Source organism: Brienomyrus brachyistius, chromosome 1 (genome assembly GCF_023856365.1).
Source record: "Brienomyrus brachyistius isolate T26 chromosome 1, BBRACH_0.4, whole genome shotgun sequence".
In the NCBI taxonomy this organism is placed as follows: Eukaryota; Metazoa; Chordata; class Actinopteri; order Osteoglossiformes; family Mormyridae; genus Brienomyrus; species Brienomyrus brachyistius.
The window spans coordinates 9,813,868-9,834,404 of record NC_064533.1 but is presented as its reverse complement, the minus strand read 5'-3'; the positions used below and the strand labels follow the sequence as shown (position 1 = coordinate 9,834,404).

The window sequence follows — 20,537 nt, the reverse complement described above, 5'->3', positions numbered from 1 at the left end:
ATGGCAGAAAGATCCGCTTTTGCCCTCAAATGACCTCAATGATTTTGTTTTATTTACTAAGAGTGGCAGACTGCTCTAATAGTCTGTACCTGACTGGTGAATGACACAGTTTGGGAGGATGCATCTAACGCAGTCTGGATGGTTCACTTAAGTGAACTGTATTGAATGGGAACACCACTGAGAAACATTGGTTCCCCGTAGTGTGGCGTGACAGACCTGGCACCAAGACACTATGTCGTTTTATCTGCTACACTCAGAGGAAACGAGGGCCTGCTAACCTCATGTGTCACTTCCTTGACAACAGGAAGAAAAACTATTTATACCCCTTCGACACGCAAAATGGGTTTTGAATCACAAATGACAGAGAACCCTTCTTTCTCTGGGCAAGGTTTTATTTAAAAAATTACCAGAAAACGTGTTTAAATCCAATCTAAATGCTTATACAGTTATCAAAATCCTTATGGAAATTAATATTTAAAGATGTACAGTAATTTATTCAACAGTGAACCCATAATTCCCTCAACTAATTGTGCTTAAAGTATTTGAAACAGATTGCTTATTGTGAATACAGAACTATTTTATAATGTTCATGTAGAAAAAGTGAGTTTAAAAAAAGCTAATTCTAATAGACTGTACCCTCAGCCACAATTTCACAAAGAAAATTAAATATGAATATTTTTAAATATTCTCCATTCACAGTATTTTTGGGCCTGGTTTTTAGAGTAAAATGTCATTCAGCATCTAGTCTATAATACATAATCACCTAAATTCAAAGACTACAAATTGGTATAACACCACTTAAATATTTACAGCATCTTTGACCTGAAGTAGTTTGCATAAGGCACAAGCAGAGAAGAAAAAAGAACAAGAAGTTATACATAACAATATCACAACAAAATATTTAATCCTGCAACTGACAGTCAAAGCCTTTTGCTCTGCCAGTTTTCACTAGGCTACAGACTTGCTGCAGTTGTCAAATGTTAACAGTAGTTCACACAAATAATTGTTTTCAATTAATAGCTGTGATTGGTCCAAATGTTCCATATACCATTTTCTGAGCCAGAATGGAAAAGCATTCTTAGTAGTGAAAAATAAATAAGTAAAATAATGTATTGTCTATTTTCACAGATCCTGTGTCTAGTAAGAGTGTGATTTAGACCCACAAGGTTAAAACCTTATCAGTACTGAAAATATATTAAAGGGAGATTGACCTTTAAAAAGACAAGGCCCTCAAGATTTTCCAACAATGGCCTGGACTGGTTCATGGCATAGCTGGAACTTGCTGTGCTGAACAATGTCTCTGCTGGGACAATGCTAGGAGGGCAACTAACATAACGAACAGCCACTTTGGCAAGGTCTGGCCACAGAAACTTTTTCAGGTTCCAGTAGTCCAGGGGATCACAGCTTTGATCAAGTATATCCTCTTCTAAATACTCCAGCACTATTAGCTCTGAGGACTTAGGTTGCTCTTCCTGCTTGATCTTTTTCTTGATGTCATCCATTAGGGCCCAGAGGTTGTCCTCATCAGACTGAGTACTATTGGATGAAACTGGGAAAACGCTGCATCCATTGGACGGTAAAAGCTTGGTATCAGTTGAGGTAGATAATGATGCCTCAAGTTCTCTGATGAGGTCTTGCTTGCACTGTTCAGCCACTTCCTCTGTGAACAGAGAAGTCTTGTATCGAGGATCCAGCATCGTTGCCCAAATGTATTTTGGGTCACGAAGTGTGGAGGACAATTGACTTACCATTGCGTCCTTCAGAGACTTCAGCATGTTATCGATGCCCATAGTCTCATCAAAGAGCATATCTATCTTTCGGTTGAGGATATGAATTAGCGGTATGACTTGGCCTAGTGTGGCAGTCCGGTCGCTCATTTCCCTGCATGTTACTTCAAAAGGCTTTAAAGCGTTACACACAGACTGCATTACCTCCCATTGGTCACAGCTTATCAGTTCCCTAAAATTGCACTCTATTGACATTTCATCAATTGCTTTCTTTTGCTCCACTAAACGTTCAAGCATGTAAAATGATGTTTTCCACTTGGAAGGAACATCTTGAACGAGCTGGTTTTCAGGCAAGTGGTATGTCTTTTGAAGCTCAGCTAACTTCTCCTTTGCTTTAGCAGAACGGTGAACACGCTCGCAGATTTTCCTGCCTGTACTTAGCAGGTTTTGAACCATCCTTTGGCTCTTTATGGCTTCAGTAACAATGAGGTCAATTGTGTGTCTGAAACATTTTAAGGTAGCGTGATCATTACTGTCCAGTGTATTTACAATGCTCAGGTTATCAGTCACAGTAAACCCAATTTTCAGACCTGCTGAATTAATCCAAGTATCCCAGAGATACTCCAGCTGCTTCTGGATACTGAGCATATTGTAATCACAGTCAATCTGAGTAACGCTGAGAAGGGCGGAGCAGTGAAAGTCCTGGCCCTGAGGTCTCACGCACGACTCGTAGGTTACCCAGTGGGCTGTCAGAGTCAAGTACTCTTTACTTTGGCTGCTGACCCAAATGCTTGTTGTGAAATGAATGATTCCACTCTCAGCCTCTTTCAGGTGTGTAACAATGACTTCTTTCACCCTTTCATACATTTCTGGAATGGCAGTGCTTGTGAAGTAAGAAGGCGAAGGTAATGAGTACTGTGGCTGCAGGTATTCCAGTAATCGGCTGAGACCGACGTTCTCTACAAGTGCTGAGGGTTGCAGATCCAGCGCAAGCATTTCAGCGACAAGCCTGGTGACCTTTTTGGATACAGGGTGATACTGGGTAATTTCTTTGCCATTTTCTTCATATAAGGAAGTGGCCATGGGTTCTTCTTTTACTTGAACGCCAGCAGAAGACACAATACCTGAGACACTGCTGTTATTTTCAAGAACATGTCCATGAAATCTCTGCATGTGTCTAAATAAGCAACTGGTGCCGAGGTTTGTCGTCTTTTTACCTCGGCTCATCGTGCGGTTACAGTGCAAACAAACAACCTTTGTGGGGTCAGTGGCACTAATAGAAAAGTGATTCCATAACTTAGACGTCTTCTTGCTGACAGTGCGCAATTTCTTTTCAGTGCCATTTGGATCTTCTGAGGATAAAGCTTGAGCTGCTGCTGAGGTGGTGTGGGCTGAACCAGGCAAGGACACTGTATCACACGTGGTTTTCTGGTTGTGAAGGACATCAGGGTGACGTCTCATGAGATGCCTCATTAGACAGCTTGTTCCAAAGTCCCCACGTTTCCCTCGGCTGATGGCACAAGGACAGTATCTGCACAACGCCTTGAGTTGGTCACCTGGGGACACAAGGAAATGATGCCAGACCTCTGACTTTACTCTCTTCATGATCTTTTTGTTTTCTTGGAATATCGAAGTAAGATTTTGGTGTAGGTATAAGCCCTCAGACAGCTCATCTATCAGGGGTGGATCTGGATCTTTGTCTCCTTTATGTTCTAATGAAATATCAGCTGAAGACTCTTGCCCTGAATTATACAACTCATCATTTGAGTCCTCTTTAACATCCATATTCTCACTAAAACTTTGCAGTGCTTCGTCAGACACCGTTTCAGGGGAGGATGGGACATGAGAAGATTCCTTTTTAATCTCGCTTGTCTCTTGAAGCTGAAACCGTGACAAAAGGGTAGGCGGGCTTGTATAAGGCGGCGGAATAGTACAACCCTGTCCGTTTTCCTCTACAACTATGTCTCTGTGGGCTCGCCACATGTGACGAATCAAGCAGCTTGTCCCCAAGTCTTTACCATTCTTTCCTCGGCTGAACTCATTCATGCAGTGTATACACACTGCCTTGGAGTTATCTACTGGGGACAGGTAAAAATGCTTCCACACTGCCGACCGTCTCCGAGAGTTTGCATTTTTATGAGTTGTTAGGATGGGTTCAGACGTGCTGTCTGTAGCTTCTTCGGTGTGGTGGTTGGTGGAATGTGGAGAGGAAGCCTTGCCGGTTTCCTTTTTGGCACACTGCTCTGATTTTTGCGTAACAGGGAACGCTTCTTTGGGCAAAGCCTCACCCTCATCTGCCGACAGCCCCAACATCCAGCTGCTTTTCTGAGAAGCAGATGTGTTAGCTGGCAAGTCCCCATTATTCGGTGAATTTTTAGGATGTATTAAGGAAGACGAGACAGGGGTACTCGGGTGAAACTCACTTTCTTGCAGCAGCGCAGTGGGATGAGCCCTTCTCACATGCCTCATCAGACAGCTGGTACTGAGGTCCTTCTCATTCTTTCCTCGACTGAATTCTTTCATACAGTACATACAGATTGCTTTGGTGTTATTACGGGGTGATATGAAGAAGTGGTTCCAAGCAGGTGATTTCTTTCGTGGGCTTACAGGGTTTCTTATTGACGACAGAAGACTTTGTGTGACAGCATCCATAGCCACATCATAAAGAGTACTATTATAATTGAGTAAGTCATCATCTCTGCTAACAAAAGGCTCTACCGAACTATCAAAGGTAAAATTTTCATCCTCCTGGTCATCCTTCTTCATAGCATTTGGTTCTTCCTGTTTGATATGTATGTGTGTTTCATCTTCTGACTGCTCGAGAGTCCTTTCATTTTTACATGAGGTTGCAGCATTTGGGCACTGATTAGAAATGGCTGCCTCTTCAAGAAAAGCCTTTTCATCTGATAACTGAGGTTCTGACAGTTGTGCACCAACCTGAGAAGACTGGTCCTCTGACATCCTTTCAGAAGAGACCGAGAGGGCTTCACTAGCCAGTGTCTCTGAGGACAAGGAAGAAATTTCTCCATTCTTAGACTTATGGGCAATTCTGTACGACTTGAACACATAACCATCTTCACCCTCTATTTTAAGACAGGTCCCTTTTGCCTCTCTTTTTTTGTCACTGTGGATTAAGTCGGTATGTGTTGAGCCTCCATCATCGCTACTATGAGAGAGGTCGTCCTCACTGTCCATGTTGGCAGATTAAAATTCTGCCTTGATTCCAATGTCGAGAGGGAAAAAATGGAGGGGAAAAAGTATGTCAAGTGGTGAGAATCATAGGAGTGGGCTTTGATTTCTTCTTATTATCCCCTGTATTCCAGTCACATGCAACTTCTGAATGAACTCATTTCCATGTTATCGCCATTTAAATGCATGATTTAAGAATTACGAAGTCCATTTCTTTCCTGGGCATCCTGGAAAAATGGAAGGAGAAAGTAAACATGATTAGTCATTCACATGAGCGATATATTGGTTTCATAAGCCCTCAAACACCCCCAAACACATGGTCTGCTGCAGCTGCTTGGGAATGTAATGAGCCATCTAAACCCCCACACAGAATTTAGCCAGGATGTAAACTTGGTGAAACATGCTTTCTCAAACTTCCAACATAGAAAACTGTCAGCGTTCACTTCCTTAACACATGTTTGCTACATGACAATGTATTTTACACATTTTCTATTATGGGAGCTCTGTCACATCATACTCGGGAAGAAAGTTTCAGTTTTTACCTGCAATATCTTTATTAATAAATACATCTACCTTCCATAACCACATACCCAGCAAGGGATATCTCACTCAGGATGAACCTCCATCACAGGGCACATAGTAACATTCTATAAGCAATTTAGACATGCCAATTCACCTGCACATGTTTTTAGTCCTTGGGAGGAAATCCAGGTATACACAAGGAAAACTTCCAAATTCCCCATACAAAGTTGTGGGTGGGATTTGAACCCACATCCGAGGAGGTGTGATGCTGCAGGTCTACCTACTGAGCTGCTGTGGCATACTGATAATTAATGATCCATTTATTTCCACTCTGATGTTGGGGGTTTGGCCAAAAGATTCACATCAAGGAATGAACATTAAATCAGCATTACCATACTGTATTTTTTTACAGTAATTAGGAAGTTGAAATAGGGAGGATTATTTACATTTAAATTATTAAACTGTCACATGATTATACATATATTCTCTTGTAATACTAGTTGCCACACTAGTTTCAAATATGTTAAACCACATTACCTAAAACTGAATTAGCACTCAATACTATAACAACCAAATTCTTACTAATATTGTCATGTTGGAGTTCTACATCGACTTTCACTGGTGTTTATTATGAACATAGTTCAACAGAACTTTAAAGGAAAACATTTACAGTAAGCAGCACTGTAACTGAAAGCAAGCATTACAATAATAGAGAGAAGGGTATAACTACCCCCCCCCCCCCACACACACACACACACACACACACACACACAATGACACACTACACTGTGTAAGTGTATGGGGGCCAATCAGTGCAGCCTGCTGTGTGCCCGCATCACAACCACGTAGAAGAGAAAGAAAATCATATCTGTTCTGGACCAGAACCAGCACACCTCCCTCCAGAACCACCATACAATTAGGGATCTTAAAACCACTTCCCTTTAAAAACGAATACTCACTTCTCAGCACACTGCAACACCCAGAACCCATAGCACCTCTATTAACCTTACTTAACAAACTAGATGGGCAGCATTTACGGCCTGCCACAACACCCCCCCCCCTGCTACATCCGTAGGCACAAACAGCAAATGTCCTAAAAATGAACTAAAAAGGTAAATTGACTATAGAGATCTTAGGCACGGCTTGTTCAATGGGGAAAATGACAACGTTAGACAGTGGACAGGCACAGCTCAAGGACCGTGTGACAGGGGATGGGGACAGCAGTGCCCAGTCACTTCAGAGCAGGTAGGGCCTACGGATGTCACGCTGGTGCCTCTTACCCCTGCGACGCTTCAGTCCCCGAAGAAAAACGCGGACAAACCTCGTTTTCCAAGCCTTCATACAATGACAGCGGTTAATGGCGCTGTGTTTAATGTCCGTGTTTGGAAACCCGGGGCGTCGGGTGAGCTGGCCCGGGCCAGGCCGCCCCGGTAAGAGCGGCGGTGAAGCGGAGTCGGATCCCAGCAGGGGACCGTGGGAGTCCCGGATCAGACCGACACCTGCCAGACTCACGTCGATGCGGAACTGCGCATTATAGGTACGTACCTGAAAACCCCGGGGAGTCCGCCTCAGTCAATTTTGGTACTTAAACGGTTAAATAAAAGCACACTGAGTTGATCCACCGGGGCATTATTCCGCCGCTTTGTCTTCTTGGTGGTTAACGTTCAGCGGGGGGGTTACGCAAGGAGCGCGCAGCGTAGCCGCTCTGACGTCACCTGGATTTGGTGGCCCCAAGATGGCGGTCTAAAAACAAACCGCCGCCGGAAATCTGCCGCGCTCCAGGTTGCCGTAGCAACGCGCCAGTCCTTTGACGGGCGTTTCGCTAAAGGATATGGCTGCAAGACACGAATTTGCCAATGTAACTCTAAAATGGTTTATTCCTAATTAGATATGCTTGTTTCATCTTTGTAATGTGCACTCAAAGAAAATAGCCTATAATTGTAATAAACTGGTTGTCGATGTACATCGTTTGGACTAAGCGCATGTGTCGCGTCCCCACTGCTGTAATTTAAAGATAATAGTTCCTGTACTTTGACACATTATCCATGCGTTCTTTTTTACTATAATTGGAATCATTAGAAAACATCATAAACAAGAAGATAACATGTGTCGCAGATTTTGTAAATAAACACAAAATCAACAAACAAAACCCACAGTTTAAGATAAGCAAACCAAATGGGTCTCTTATAAGCAATGTTGATCTGGGGTGCAATTAAAATAACAATGTCTTTGCATGGAGGAATACAAAAAAATACGTGTAGACTGATTAATAAAAGAAAACAAGTATCCTCTTTGTCTCACGCACGCCCGCGTGACGTCGACAGGGTTAGGGGTCACCAAAATGGCCAGGAAAAGGGAAAACAAACACTTATAGTGCCAGATAACTGTATTTCTTTTTCAGAAGAGCGTTTTCACTGGACTTATATTAACAGCATACTGGATTCTTGGGACCACTAGGATCCATTACAATAGCCCACGGTGGTGCGTCCGTTTATTGCGGTAACACGTGGTTCCTCGGCTTTGGGGGGAGGGGATTCTCACAGGGGCGCCATTATAAGTGGAGTACAACAATGAATTCATACTGTTTAAATTGAAAGGGACATAAGGAGAGATATAATAAAGAACAAGTCACTATTGTGTAAATTTGGATGTTCGTCTCAAACGTGTAGTGGTTATTCATTTAATAGCTACATCATTTTAAATTGAAGGGGTTCCGTGTTCAGAAACACGGCATTTTCCCTTAATTTAATACACTATCACATCGTTTAAAAGGTGTTTAGGTTTCTTAGAGTACATAAATGATTAGCCGATAATAATCCACGAGGACGTTACACATTGCCATTGTTTGCCAGTGGGCAATTTAACGAATGCTGGCTTTTCTACATTGTTTTTGTTTTATTGAACAAGCATTAGAAAGTACAAAAAATAAGCTTGAAACAGGCCCGCAGTGCTGTGCTGCAATAAAAGAAGTAAATACAGAAACACCGACTAAAAGGTTTACCTAGTTTACAGTGGTCGAATATTGAACGGTCCCGTGTCGCCCACTGCTACACTGTGCCTACACTTCAGCCACATCACTCCGTGTTAATACAACAAAAATAAAATGCAACATAAAGATTTAGGGGACAAGCTATTAAAAATAAATCATTTGTGTACTGGTAACATATAATGAGCAGGATGACAGGCTCACACAGTAAAGCGGTAAGGAAGGGGTCCCGGCCTCTCCCTCGGCTACGCAAAGGCGTTGCGCGTAGCGGGCGGGACCTGCGCGGCGGTCGCATTGTTGCTGCGTGACATAGGAGCGTGGAGCTGCCGTGGGTTTGTTGCCGGAGGTCGAGCGCGTCGCGAGGCCAATGCTTGGTTTCTGCGCGCGGTCGTAGGAGCGGGGGGTCACACCGGGCTCCGGAAGCCGCGCGCTCATCCTGGATACCGCCTCCTGAGCCTCGCGCGCCGCCGTCGGGTGAGAAGCGCGAGAGAAGCCGCCGCCAGTCCGTGGGCCTCAACGCAATCGGCTGGACCCTCTCTGTCAACACGGCCGCGGTTAGCGGCGTAGCAGTTCGGCGTCGTCAGGTAAGGCCTCCGTCTACCCTTCCTCCGGTTCGCACGGACGCTTCCGTTGCAGCAGAGGGCGTGCAGGCTCTGGAAAGCGGAGTGTGGGCGTCGGGACGCGGCCCAGTCCGCCGCGGTTTCGGCCTCTTGTGTCGGCGGCCATGTTTGCTAAATCTGGTTTTGTTGTAGCCAACTAGCCACCCGGTTGTCTCAGCGCTCTGGTTCGGTGCTGCGCTTTTACCTCCCCCGTTTCTAAATAAGCCATGTTAAACCTAGAGCGGTTCTGTATAGTGACATGGTAACTAACGTTGTATATGCGGTTAGTTTCATTTTGAAAAGGAGTTTGAATGTGTACTGCGTACGGAACTGTCTTATGTCTCGATTGATAATCGTGTTGCCTTTGTGGACCTATATGTGACCGGGAAAGCTAGTCTTGGGTTTTTCAATGTGTTGTATATGAGGGCTGATCGATGCATTCGTGCTTAATTGTGTAACTAGCGTATGCTAGCCTGAGTGCCTCTCGGGAAGGTTATTCCGGGCCTTAAATACCCAGGCCCCTGTGCCCTGCACCCCCGCAATGTCCGTCCGTTTATGTCTGTGGCTGAATGGTAATATGTAGCTGAATGGTAGCAGGGCTGTATTAACCCACGCGCATTAATTAGATAACACATACCCCGCAGCTCTATACAATCCGGCTCATGTTTGTGCCTCACTTTAGTCTATCCTGACAGCTCTCCATGACTGTTTAGCATTCCCAGTACATGAGTCCCGTTCTTCATTGTGTGGTATTCAGTTATTTAAAGTCCTGGGTCTCCTCGTTTCAGCCCACACGCGGCACATGTGGATGAGATTTGCAACATGATTGAAATTGATATGACTTGATTGCGCTTTACGTGACGGCAGATTGAAGAAATGTCTATGCTGCAGGAATGTTTCTGTTAATGAGGGAATCGGGGCACTTTGCAATAACCTGAATACCGTGCCAATGAAGGTTGCCAGGTAGAGGGAGGTTTATGTGTCACATGATTAAACAGCATGGAGGTTTCACTTGTCTTGTTTCTCATCATTTGCAAGGTTATTCCTTATTTTGTATCTGAAGTTATGCACATTCATTGAAAATTGCAGTATAAGAATGTATGTATGGGGGGTGTCTGTGAAATATTCTTTCGCTAATCTCACTGTTTTACTATGGGCCTCCCAGTTGCTTCACCTTTGGACGATCAGACGACACATGCTTGCTTTTCGCACAGGTTTTACCACTGTTCGAGATGAAGAGGAAAGGGCGGCAGCAGCGAGGGCCGACGCAGCCGCCACGGCCCGCCTCGCCCATCCGGCCCTCGCCCAATCGCGAGACCCTGACGTATGCGCAGGCGCAGCGCATGGTGGAGCTGGAGATGGAGGGCCGCGTGCACCGCATCAGCATCTACGACAAGCTGGAGGTCATCTCGGAGGATGACCCCACGGCTCAGGAGATCATCGAGTGCAACAGTAATAAGGAGAACAGTGAGAAGCCGCAGCAGGCGGTGGTGCGCTCCGCGCGGCTTAAGAGCAACCAGCAGAAGAGGAATACGGCACTGGCCAGTGTGCCGGCTCCACAGGCCCCAGGGGGCACGCTACCCGAGCCTAAGATCCGTACGGTGGAGTACAACCTGCCTGTAGTGCCTCGCCGGCCAGCTGGCTACTACACCTATGTAGAGAAGACCCCGGAGGAGCTGGATGAGGAGGTGGAGTATGACATGGACGAGGAGGACTATGCCTGGTTGGATCTGATCAATGAGAAGAGACGCTGTGAGGGTTTCAGTCCGGTGTCGCACAACGTCTTTGAGTTCCTCATGGACCGCCTAGAGAAGGAGTCGTTCCTGGAGAACCAGGGCCATGGGGAGCCACAGTCACTGATAGACGAGGACGCCGTGTGCTGTATCTGCATGGACGGCGAGTGCCAGAACAGCAACGTCATCCTCTTCTGTGACATGTGCAACATGGCCGTGCACCAGGAGTGCTACGGCGTGCCCTACGTACCCGAGGGCCAGTGGCTGTGCCGCCTCTGCCTGCAGTCGCCCTCGCAGCCCGTCGACTGCATCCTGTGCCCCAACAAGGGCGGCGCGCTCAAAAAGACGGAGGACGACCGCTGGGGTCATGTGGTCTGTGCCCTGTGGGTGCCCGAAGTGGGCTTCGCCAACACGGTCTTCATCGAGCCCATCGATGGCGTGAAGAACATCCCTCCCGCACGCTGGAAGCTCACCTGCTACCTCTGCAAGGAGAAGGGGGTGGGGGCCTGTATACAGTGCCACAGGGCAAACTGCTACACCGCCTTCCATGTCAGCTGTGCGCAGAAGGCTGGCCTCTATATGAAGATGGAGCCCATCAAAGAAATGACAGATTCAGGCACGCCGACATTCTCAGTGAAGAAGACGGCCTACTGTGGTTCCCATACGCCCCCCGGCTGCGTCCGGAGGCCCCTCACCATTTACGAAGATGCCAAAGACCGGAGCCAAAGAGGGGACCGGGCCAGTGGGAGGTCGCGGTCGAAAGGCAGCCACAAGAAGAAGAACAAGAAGGAGGAGTGTGAGCCCCTGGCAGCAGTCCCAGCAATTTCTGTGCCTAGCATCCCCCCCCAGAGGTGCGTTTCCACACCGTCACCTGTATGCAGAGGTGCCAGAGAAACAAGAAAATTCAGTACATTAAATTTTTAGCTGCTTTTTTTCCAATTCCAGAATACAGGTTATTGGAACCCAGTGGAATCGCATGCTTGGAATGGCATGCGGAACATGTCCAGTCTGATGGTCTTTGTTTTCCCTCTGTCTCTCCAGGTTGAACACAATCCTTAATCAGGTCTCTGTCCAAAAGAAGAAGGCGGTCATGGAGCTAGTTCTGAACTACTGGGTGCTGAAGAGGCAGTCCAGGAACGGCCTGCCTCTGCTCAGGCGGCTCCAGTCCGGCATGCAGTCCCAGAGGACCGTGCAGCCGGTCAGTTTGAGCGGGTTCAGCCATGGCAGATTTCATTGGTTGTATTTTGAATTATGTCATTTATAAAGCCTGCTTTTTGTAAATCAGTAACAGTCGGCCAGCTTTGGGCTCTGCAGGGACAAGCATCAACTATATAATGGGCCAGTGTTTGAGAAGCTGAGCTAGGAATATGCTCCCTTGCTTTGCATTGGACATTAAGTTCAGGTGGCTTCTCCTTCCAGAAGGAGAGCGAGGAGGAGAGCCGGGCGCTGAAGGAGCAGTTGAAGGAGTGGCACCGCCTGCGCCATGACCTGGAGCGGGCTCGACTGCTGCTAGAACTGATCCGGAAGCGGGAGAAGCTCAAGCGAGAAGAGGCACGCCAGTCACACTCGTCACATGGCAATCATGTGCCATGCAGTCCCTGAGAGAGCAACACTTTTAATTGGCTCTTGCTTCTTCTCCCCCCAGGTGAAGCTGCAGCAGTCCATTTTGGAGGTCCAGCTCACTCCATTTACCATTTTGCTACGTTCCATATTGGACCAACTTCAGCAGAAGGACCAAGCCAAGATCTTTGCCCATCCTGTTAACCTAAAAGAGGTGAGTGGTCAACCCTGAGTGTCTATTGCAAAGCAGAGATTTTACTGAGTCTCAAAGGATGCGTGACTTTGTGCCTGACGCTGTGTGTGCCATTGAGGATTTTTTCTCTTTGTGTGGTGGCCTGTAAGAAGAATGTCATGCATTTCACATATCAGCGTTTAGATTATTTCTGAACTGTAACATTAGGGGAGGTGATGACACATGTCGATGACGTTAATGGGGAGAATGGCGAGTCCAAGTGACTCTGTGTTGGCTTGCTGTCAGGTACCGGACTACTTGGACCACATCAAGCACCCGATGGACTTCTCCACCATGAGGAAGAGGGTTGAGGCTCAGGGCTATCGGAATCTGGATGAGTTTGAGGATGACTTCAACCTCATTGTGTCCAACTGCATGAAATACAATTCCAAGGACACCATCTTCTACCGGGCAGCTCTGCGTCTCCGGGACCAAGGCGGGGTCGTGCTTAGGAAGGCACTACGGCATGCAGAAAACATCGGGTTTGACTATGGTAGCGGGATGCATCTTCCAGAACCTCCCAAGCTGGAGCCGTCGCTGCCTTTCTCCTGGGAAGATGGTTAGTGAGATGTTTGGCACACGTGCTTTCAGGTGTAACGGGGGGGGGGGATGTGTTGTCTTATGTCACTCTAATTATATTTCCGGATTTGGATGCCGCCTCTTGTTGGATACCCAGACTTTGGCGTTCCGTGTCAGGCTGTGAGCTCTCTGCCTGCTTCCTCCCGCCCCACAGTAGACCGGCTGCTGAACCCGGGCAGTCGGCAGCACATGTGCCTGGAGCTGCAGCTGAAGGAGCTGCTGGAGAAGCTGGACCTCACATGTGCCATGAAGTCAAGCCCTTCACGCAGCAAGCGGCTAAAGCTACTGAAGAAGGTCATCGCCGACGTGCGGCACGAGATGAGCCTTCGGGCCGATGTCCTCCCGTGCATCCCAGAACCGGCGTCCGGGGGCCAGGGAGTGGAGGAGGACGGTACGTGTCCCCTGTGCCTGCACCTCAGGGCGTTCCTACCTTAAAGGTGGCTGCCCTTCACGGACAGCTTACTCTACATAGAGCAAGTTGAGGGAGGCATAAAAAAGAATTTCCATATGGGGATCAATAAAAGTATCAATTATTATTAATTATTAGTCTGCTGCCCAGGGGATTTGAACCCATGACTTACTGAACAGGAACACAGATCACCAAGTCATTTCTGTCACTTTGTTTTATCTGAATTATAAATTTGCAGGTGTTTTTCTTTACCGCCAAGCAGGGCTTCTCCCACAGAGCCTCAGCGCTGGTGTTTCTGGTCCAATCTTTTTCTTCACCATATACATACATCTGGATTCTCTTCTAGGGGACAAGTCTTTACCACCTAAGCTGGAGCCGTCCGACCTGCTGCCACCCCAGAACTTGGATGGGGACTCGGAGCCGCCTACTCTTAAGCCTGTTCACCCCAACCCCGAGGGCCGGTGCAGTCGGCGCGTGAAGTTCGACAGCCAACAGGACTGCGTGCCTGGGGGCAGGGAGGTGTCCAACGGGCCGACCCTAGACCCCCCGGCGCTCTCTCCTGATGGCGACGTGTCCGCTGCCTCCATGCCAGCCGAGCCCTCCGGCAACGTCAACCGCCGCACCTCGGTTCTCTTCCGCAAGTCGAAGAGCATGAGCCCCCAGAAGCTGGTGAAAGCGGGTGAGAGCCCCACCAGCGGCCCCCAGTTGGGCACCAAAACATTCCTCTCCGTGGTCCTTCCCCGACTGGAGACACTGCTGCACCCCAGGAAGAGGTCTCGCAGCGCCAGTGGGGAGAGCGAGCCCGAGGAGGAGTCCCCGGTCAAGCGCTTGGATACTGGTACGACTGGGAGTCAGCAGGAGGTTCTGGGACATGATCTTCTAAACCTAACCCTGACCCTCTCTGTTAATTTGGGATGTGATTGATGGCAGTAATGAATTTGACCGGGATATTGTGAAGTTTACTTCGCTGCCACCTTAAGGAGGCTCAGTCTGACTGCACCTCCCTATTTCCAGGATTGTCCAATGGCTTTGTCGTGGAGCAGGACGAGGAGTCCAGTCCCAGCGGGCAGGCGGAGCCGCGACAGAGGTGTGCCTCCGAGTCCAGCATCTCTTCCAGCGGCAGCCTCCTGTGCAACACCAGGTACCGCCCCTCATCCTCCGAGTCCTCCAAGGTCACACCGCTCACGTGACGTGGGATCCGTCCTGTCGGCGACTGCGTCACTGAAGGCCCGCTGGTTTCTTTGCGTCAGTTTCAGCCTCCCGAAGTGTGGCAAAGGCAAGCCAGCACTTGTGCGGAGGAACCCCATTGACGACAAGAGCGAGCTCATCGCCTGCATCGAGACGGGCAACTTCGCCAAGGCCGCCCGGCTCGCTGCTGGTGGGTGGCCCGATATCCTCCCTCCTCCGCTGCCTCCTGCCCTGGGAGACAGACTTGTCAGCTGCGTAGGCTGTGGGGTGGGTGGGCCTTCACCATGGACGCAGTCAGTAATATGCCGTGATTTTAGGCGCGTGTGCTGTGTGGCCCCTTGGTGGAAGCTGCCTTCTGATCTCCCCGGCTGCTCGTCCCCCCTAACCTGACCTAGTCCTCATCCCTGCTTTTGTAGAAGTGGGTAACAGCAGCATCTGGATGCCGGCTAACGCCTCCACTGTAATGCTGGAGCCGCTAAAACTCGTCTGGGCGAAGTGCAGCGGCTATCCCTCCTACCCAGCCCTGGTGAGTGCGCGTGTGTGTATGCGTGTACGCCTGTGCCCCCCCCCCGGGGGCCTGGCCTGCATCGCTTCATGTTTGGCCAGCTTCAGACTGTCTGGCTGCCTTTGTGCTGTAAAGGTTGCGTATTTTGACTGAAGAGGGACACAGTCTGGTCCGTAAGTGATTCTGGGAAGGATGGCGGGACACCTGCATGTGAGTGTGGGCATGTCAGTGCCATGTGATCATTTCTCGCTGACCCCTGGCTCCATCGCTCCCACCTACAGATAATAGACCCCAAGATGCCGAGGGTGGGCTGTCACCATAATGGCGTCTCCATCCCCATGCCCCCCATGGACGTACTCAGGATCGGCGAGCAGATGCAGTACAAATCGGGCGAGAAGCTCTTCCTAGTGCTCTTCTTCGACAACAAGCGTAGCTGGTGAGTCGTCCTGTGAGACGCGCTTCCGGCGTGCCGGTATTCTGCGTGCACATGTGACTTAAGGGGTCCGGTTTTTCCCTTTAGCTGTCGCTTACCTGTCAGGAGGTCCTGCTTTTCTTACTTGGTCACTGTCGGCGCGTGTGGATGATAAGCGAAGGCTGTCTCACCCGGGGTTCGAAGCTGAAACCGGGGGCCGGGGCGAGCGAGTCTGACTCGCGCTTATTCCCGTAATGTCCCCATAAAACCCTCAGTCTCCCAGATAACGGGTCGATCGGCGTCGGGACCCGAGCCACCAGTTTAACTTGAGGTTTTCATTTCGCCAGGCAATGGCTTCCTAAATCAAAGATGGTTCCCCTGGGAATCGACAAAACCATCGACAAGATAAAGATGATGGAGGGCCGCACTTCCAGCATCCGCAAGGCCGTGCAGACAGCATTCAAGCGAGCCATGAATCACCTGAGCCGTGTGCAGGACGAGCCGGTCAGTGATCTCAGCGACATCGACTGAGCCCTCCCGCCCCCCCCCCAATCCCCAACCCCCAACCCCCAACCCTGGATGTACCCAGTGTTACCCCCAGCAGAGGCCTGACCTGTCACTCTCCCCTATGGTCTGCGCCCGGTGGTCTGCGCCCGCTGCTCCCTCACCCTGCCTTTTCTGGACTGAGGTTGTCACTCCGCAAACACGTCCGATTTTCCTTCTCCATTCACGGTCTGCCTCCTTCCTCACTGTCGCTGTACAATTGGCCCTTTTTTTTGGTCATTCACTCCAACTGGTAAATAAGTTTGTATTTAATAAACTTTGTAAATATTTGTACATTTTCCCGACACTAACTTATTCTGTAGATTTTAAACTGGTACTGTACATTATTTTTTATTAATATTTATACTGATTTATGTTAGCACAATGGTGTGTCTCTTAATGGTGCTATAAACTAAAGTAAAAATGAGATTCATATAGGGCTAAGATGCTGTTCCTGAAGGGTTTCAACTCATTTTTCAGTTCATTCTCAGTTAAGTTATTGAAGCTACATGAACTTCTTGGCATAAAAGTTTTATTTTTTTTAAGCAGAATGTTTTTGGAAAATGTCAGTATGTTTCGCTTGTATATATTTATATAAATATATATCTGTATACTTCAGATGATTCATGGGAAATCGGTGGTATCTATGGAAACCGCAAGTGCGTCATTCTCACGAAACCAAAAATGCTGCCCGGCCTTGCCTCTTTCCCTCCGTTTTCCCCCTCGTGTTTTTTCGTTACCGTGTTGTGTAACAGGCATCGCTCTGAAATGTACCTTTTATGTTCCTGTGCCTGGTGGTTCGGGCTGCCGCGGAGACCGGCGGTGACAGCGTATCGGGCGTGCCCCTGTGCTTTAACCCCCGCCGCGCGTCACGCCTTCGATGGGAGGGAAGCGGATGCTGAAACGGCAGCACGTGTGGAGAGATCCTGCTTTGTTCATTTCATACTGTCAGTGGACTGTGTGTGGTCCTGTCCCTTTAACGGTTGAGCTGTGATTACTTGTGTTTGTTCATTCAGTAGGGTCCTGGGTAGCAGTGGGGGATGTTTTGGAGAGTTCTCCTATGGTATGTTACGTACATAGACTTGGTACTTTTTTTATTTTATTTTTTGTTTTTGTTGGAAAACCACGTTAGATACTGGAGTCGGCCCTGGAATGGCCAAAAGATTCATTTTTTTATGAATATGCTGATAATAAAAAAAAGATGTGGATTTGAATCACTAACAATATCTTCTTGCCATATCAATTTTTAGTTATTTTTTTGGTTAAAATGTCTGTTATACTATAATTAAGCCACTATACATTGATTTAACAGTTGATACAAATGTCAAAAGTGCACATTACATTTTATTATCGAGAAGTAAATATAGGTGTTGGTATGCAGAACAAATTATCTTGGACGTTTTCGCTTCTGAACGCATGCCGTTTTCGGCCACACGGGGGCACTGTGACCCTGACCAAAAGACTTGAAGCTTCCCGCGGTGGATCCTGCGAGTCCCGCTGGATTTCCTCCTCGAGATGGTTTCCTCATTCCTGTTCACTTTGCTCTCTGAGCTGCTGGGCCATGGTGTCTTGGTTTCAGCTTCAGTTGACCTATCTATCCCCCTTACACACACACCGTGGTGTCCAAGAAAATCCCAAAGCAGCGAAGGAAAAAGATGCACGTCTTTGATACTGTGCCAAGGATGCGGACAAGACCATTCCAGGACGTGGTCATCGTTATCAGTCACAATATACTGTTAATGTCACTACGGTTTTCTTTCTAAAGGTGGGATACCTTTTTGAGAGTGTAGTGAATAAATCCACAGGTTGGTTACTTTGGTCAGCTGGCTGGCGTGAGATTTTCGATTCGAGACAAGTCTGCGCGCGCCTCAACCTACGTAACGGTTTTAATACCTTGTAAATAGTCTGTAGAGTTTACAAACCACCCCAACGCCTTTGATATCGCTTATTTTAGGTTTATAATATATATTTGCTATAAAATGTCTTGCGTGAGTGTCACGTTAGATGCGTGTGAGTTTGCAACCCAAAATCCAGAATTGTTGTATTTTATCTTGCAACATTGGGTCCTTGTGTGTGTGTCCGTCAAGCTGTTTCTCCAGTCCGCAGTTTTCAGGCTACGGCGGTTCCCCAGTCCTCTGTCTCCTCAATCAGATGCTAATTGCTGGGGGAGGTAAACACTACGCACAGCCGGGGACCGAGTCAAGCGTGAAGATCAATCTCCCGCATCAGCGTCGGGGAGACGCGCCCTAATTAGGCGGCTGTTCGCTGCCGGCCTCCCATGTGCCAGGCGGCTGATAGGTGGCAGCAGGTAAGTCCCGACGGCGGTCGGGGGGTAAATGCACTATTTCTGCGAAGCAAAGCGCCCTGTTTTGCGGGGAAATACGTCCGTTGAAGGGCACCGCAATGACAGGCTTAGGAGTGCGCGCGCCCGCACAAACGCGCGCACACTTCATTCATATGGATTATGTGTCATGTCACTTAAGCGCCATTTGACTTTGTCCGACGTTTTCGTGTTAGACTGTGCAGCTCAGCAAATAGGCTGCTGCAGATGAATGTGCGCCTACGGTTATTACCGTCACCAAACATTCATTTCTTTAGTAAATATTAAATTTAAAGCGCGTGTCGAATGAAACACAAGAGGCTCGCCGGCTTCCGCACCATTCTCTGAATCACCCCAATCGCCAGACTTCTGCCCCTCGGCTTAATGGCTTTAATTTGATTTCTTTGTATGCTTATTTTAATAATGTGACGATTTCACTGTGTACGTGCGCGCATATATATAACTGACCCAGTGCATTCTGATTCAAATGGTTTTATTTTTATAAGCATTACAATGTGAATCATGTCATTCCTTGATAGAAATGTGCTTTTCTATTGTTTTATTTCCTCGGCCAACATCTCCAGGACATACAAACTGCTTTTCATACAGTCACGGCAAATAATTAACACAAACATGTACAGATGGGGGTGTTTAGTAATGTAAAGCAATGCGTTATGTAAACACGTACAGATGGGGCGCGTAGTAACATGAACTAACAAGTAATATAAACAAATACAGACGGGGCATGCAGTGATATAAACCAATAAGTTATACACGCAGTTACACCTGGGGTATGTAGTGATACCAGCAAATTATACAAACAAAAATGTGTAGTAATATAAACCAATACGTCATGTAGCCAACATGGGCTGTATGAACATACAGAAGAAACTGGATCAGAGACATAAAAAGTGGGCCAGTCATGGAAAAAAAGAGAAAGGTATGTGTTCTGTGGTATTAAATATCTGTTCAATGCGTGGTGATCGCAGTTATACCCCCCCCCTGTCCCGTTCGAGCTCGGCAGGCCGACTGATGCAGAGCCACATTGTGATAATTGCGCTTTGCGGTCCCATGCGGGATAATCTGCGGGCCGGAGACGGGCCTCGGCTGTACGAACGGGGCGGATAACCGAGGTAGCCTCGCTACCCCCATCGGCGAATCACGACATGTCAATATGTCCCGTCCCGAGGCGAGCAGATGGAACAAAGGCTTTTATCTCCTGGTTGAAAGGACTGTATGTGGGCCAGCACCCAGCGCCCTCACGGCACTGCACGCCGCAAGTATGCAGTTACCCGCAACTACCACGGAGGGGCGCAATTTCACCACGGAGCCTGACTGGAGGGCGCGTTTATTTGATTAAATCTGTGTAATCTACCTGCACTTTTTTGTTTTGTTTGTTTTGAATGAATAAAAATTGTCCAAATTATGCAAAATCGTAACTAAGTAAAGCAGAGTCTATGACAATTTTCTGCACACGTTAGATCTGCTCAGGGACTTTAAGGAGAGTGGGCCTTGGCTAAATGCATATTTATGTGGTGGGATCTCCTAATGTACTGTACTAAGGGGAGAACAAAGTTTTGAGTTTCCAAGGTAAAGCAAACAAATAACTTCAAAGGATTTTACAGGAAACTTACAGTTTTTGCATTAATTCTGTCACTGTAACATACATTTGCAACGGAAATGGGAGCCGTGCCCCGTGAATATTTATGAAGCACTTTACTGCTGGTTTTCATCTTGTCTTCCTCGTCCTGAATGTCAGTGTTAGCTGATTTTTACGTACTGTCCAATTTCTCCCAAAGGTTACCTTACTGTACACATTAATATACATTTGTAAGAAGGTTGTTCATCGCCCATGTAAGAGTGTGTCTGATGGCACTCGTTGGAGATCATGGTTTGTCCGCATAGTTTGACCCTCACCTTTCATACATTTTGTTATCACTGATGCCCCCCACCTCCCCACCCCCAATTGGCAGCCTCTGCTGGGATTCCCAGTCGCGTCTATCTGCAGGTTGGCTGACCTGGACTTATGTTCA

The 20,537-nt window shown here is 47.7% G+C and overlaps 2 protein-coding genes across 2 annotated transcripts; one reads left to right on the top strand and one right to left on the bottom strand.

Moving 5' to 3' along the window:
• Positions 1–371: 371 nt before the first annotated feature.
• On the bottom strand, positions 372–7,152 carry LOC125732692 (zinc finger BED domain-containing protein 4-like). The gene is made up of 2 exons (XM_049005981.1): positions 6,984–7,152; positions 372–5,143 (listed from the first exon to the last, which is right to left on the bottom strand). The coding sequence occupies exon 2, from the start codon at positions 4,920–4,922 to the stop codon at positions 1,179–1,181; it is 3,744 nt and encodes a 1,247-aa protein (XP_048861938.1). The 5' UTR covers positions 4,923–5,143; positions 6,984–7,152; the 3' UTR covers positions 372–1,178.
• A 1,586-nt stretch (positions 7,153–8,738) lies between these two features.
• On the top strand, positions 8,739–17,398 carry LOC125732708 (bromodomain-containing protein 1-like). Its single transcript, XM_049005983.1, has 13 exons — positions 8,739–9,008; positions 10,238–11,607; positions 11,798–11,954; positions 12,176–12,307; positions 12,402–12,530; positions 12,795–13,107; positions 13,282–13,518; positions 13,883–14,374; positions 14,551–14,677; positions 14,787–14,914; positions 15,141–15,250; positions 15,511–15,665; positions 15,989–17,398. Exons 2-13 carry the CDS (start codon positions 10,256–10,258, stop codon positions 16,170–16,172), a joined length of 3,516 nt encoding a protein of 1,171 aa, XP_048861940.1. The 5' UTR covers positions 8,739–9,008; positions 10,238–10,255; the 3' UTR covers positions 16,173–17,398.
• Positions 17,399–20,537: the final 3,139 nt, after the last annotated feature.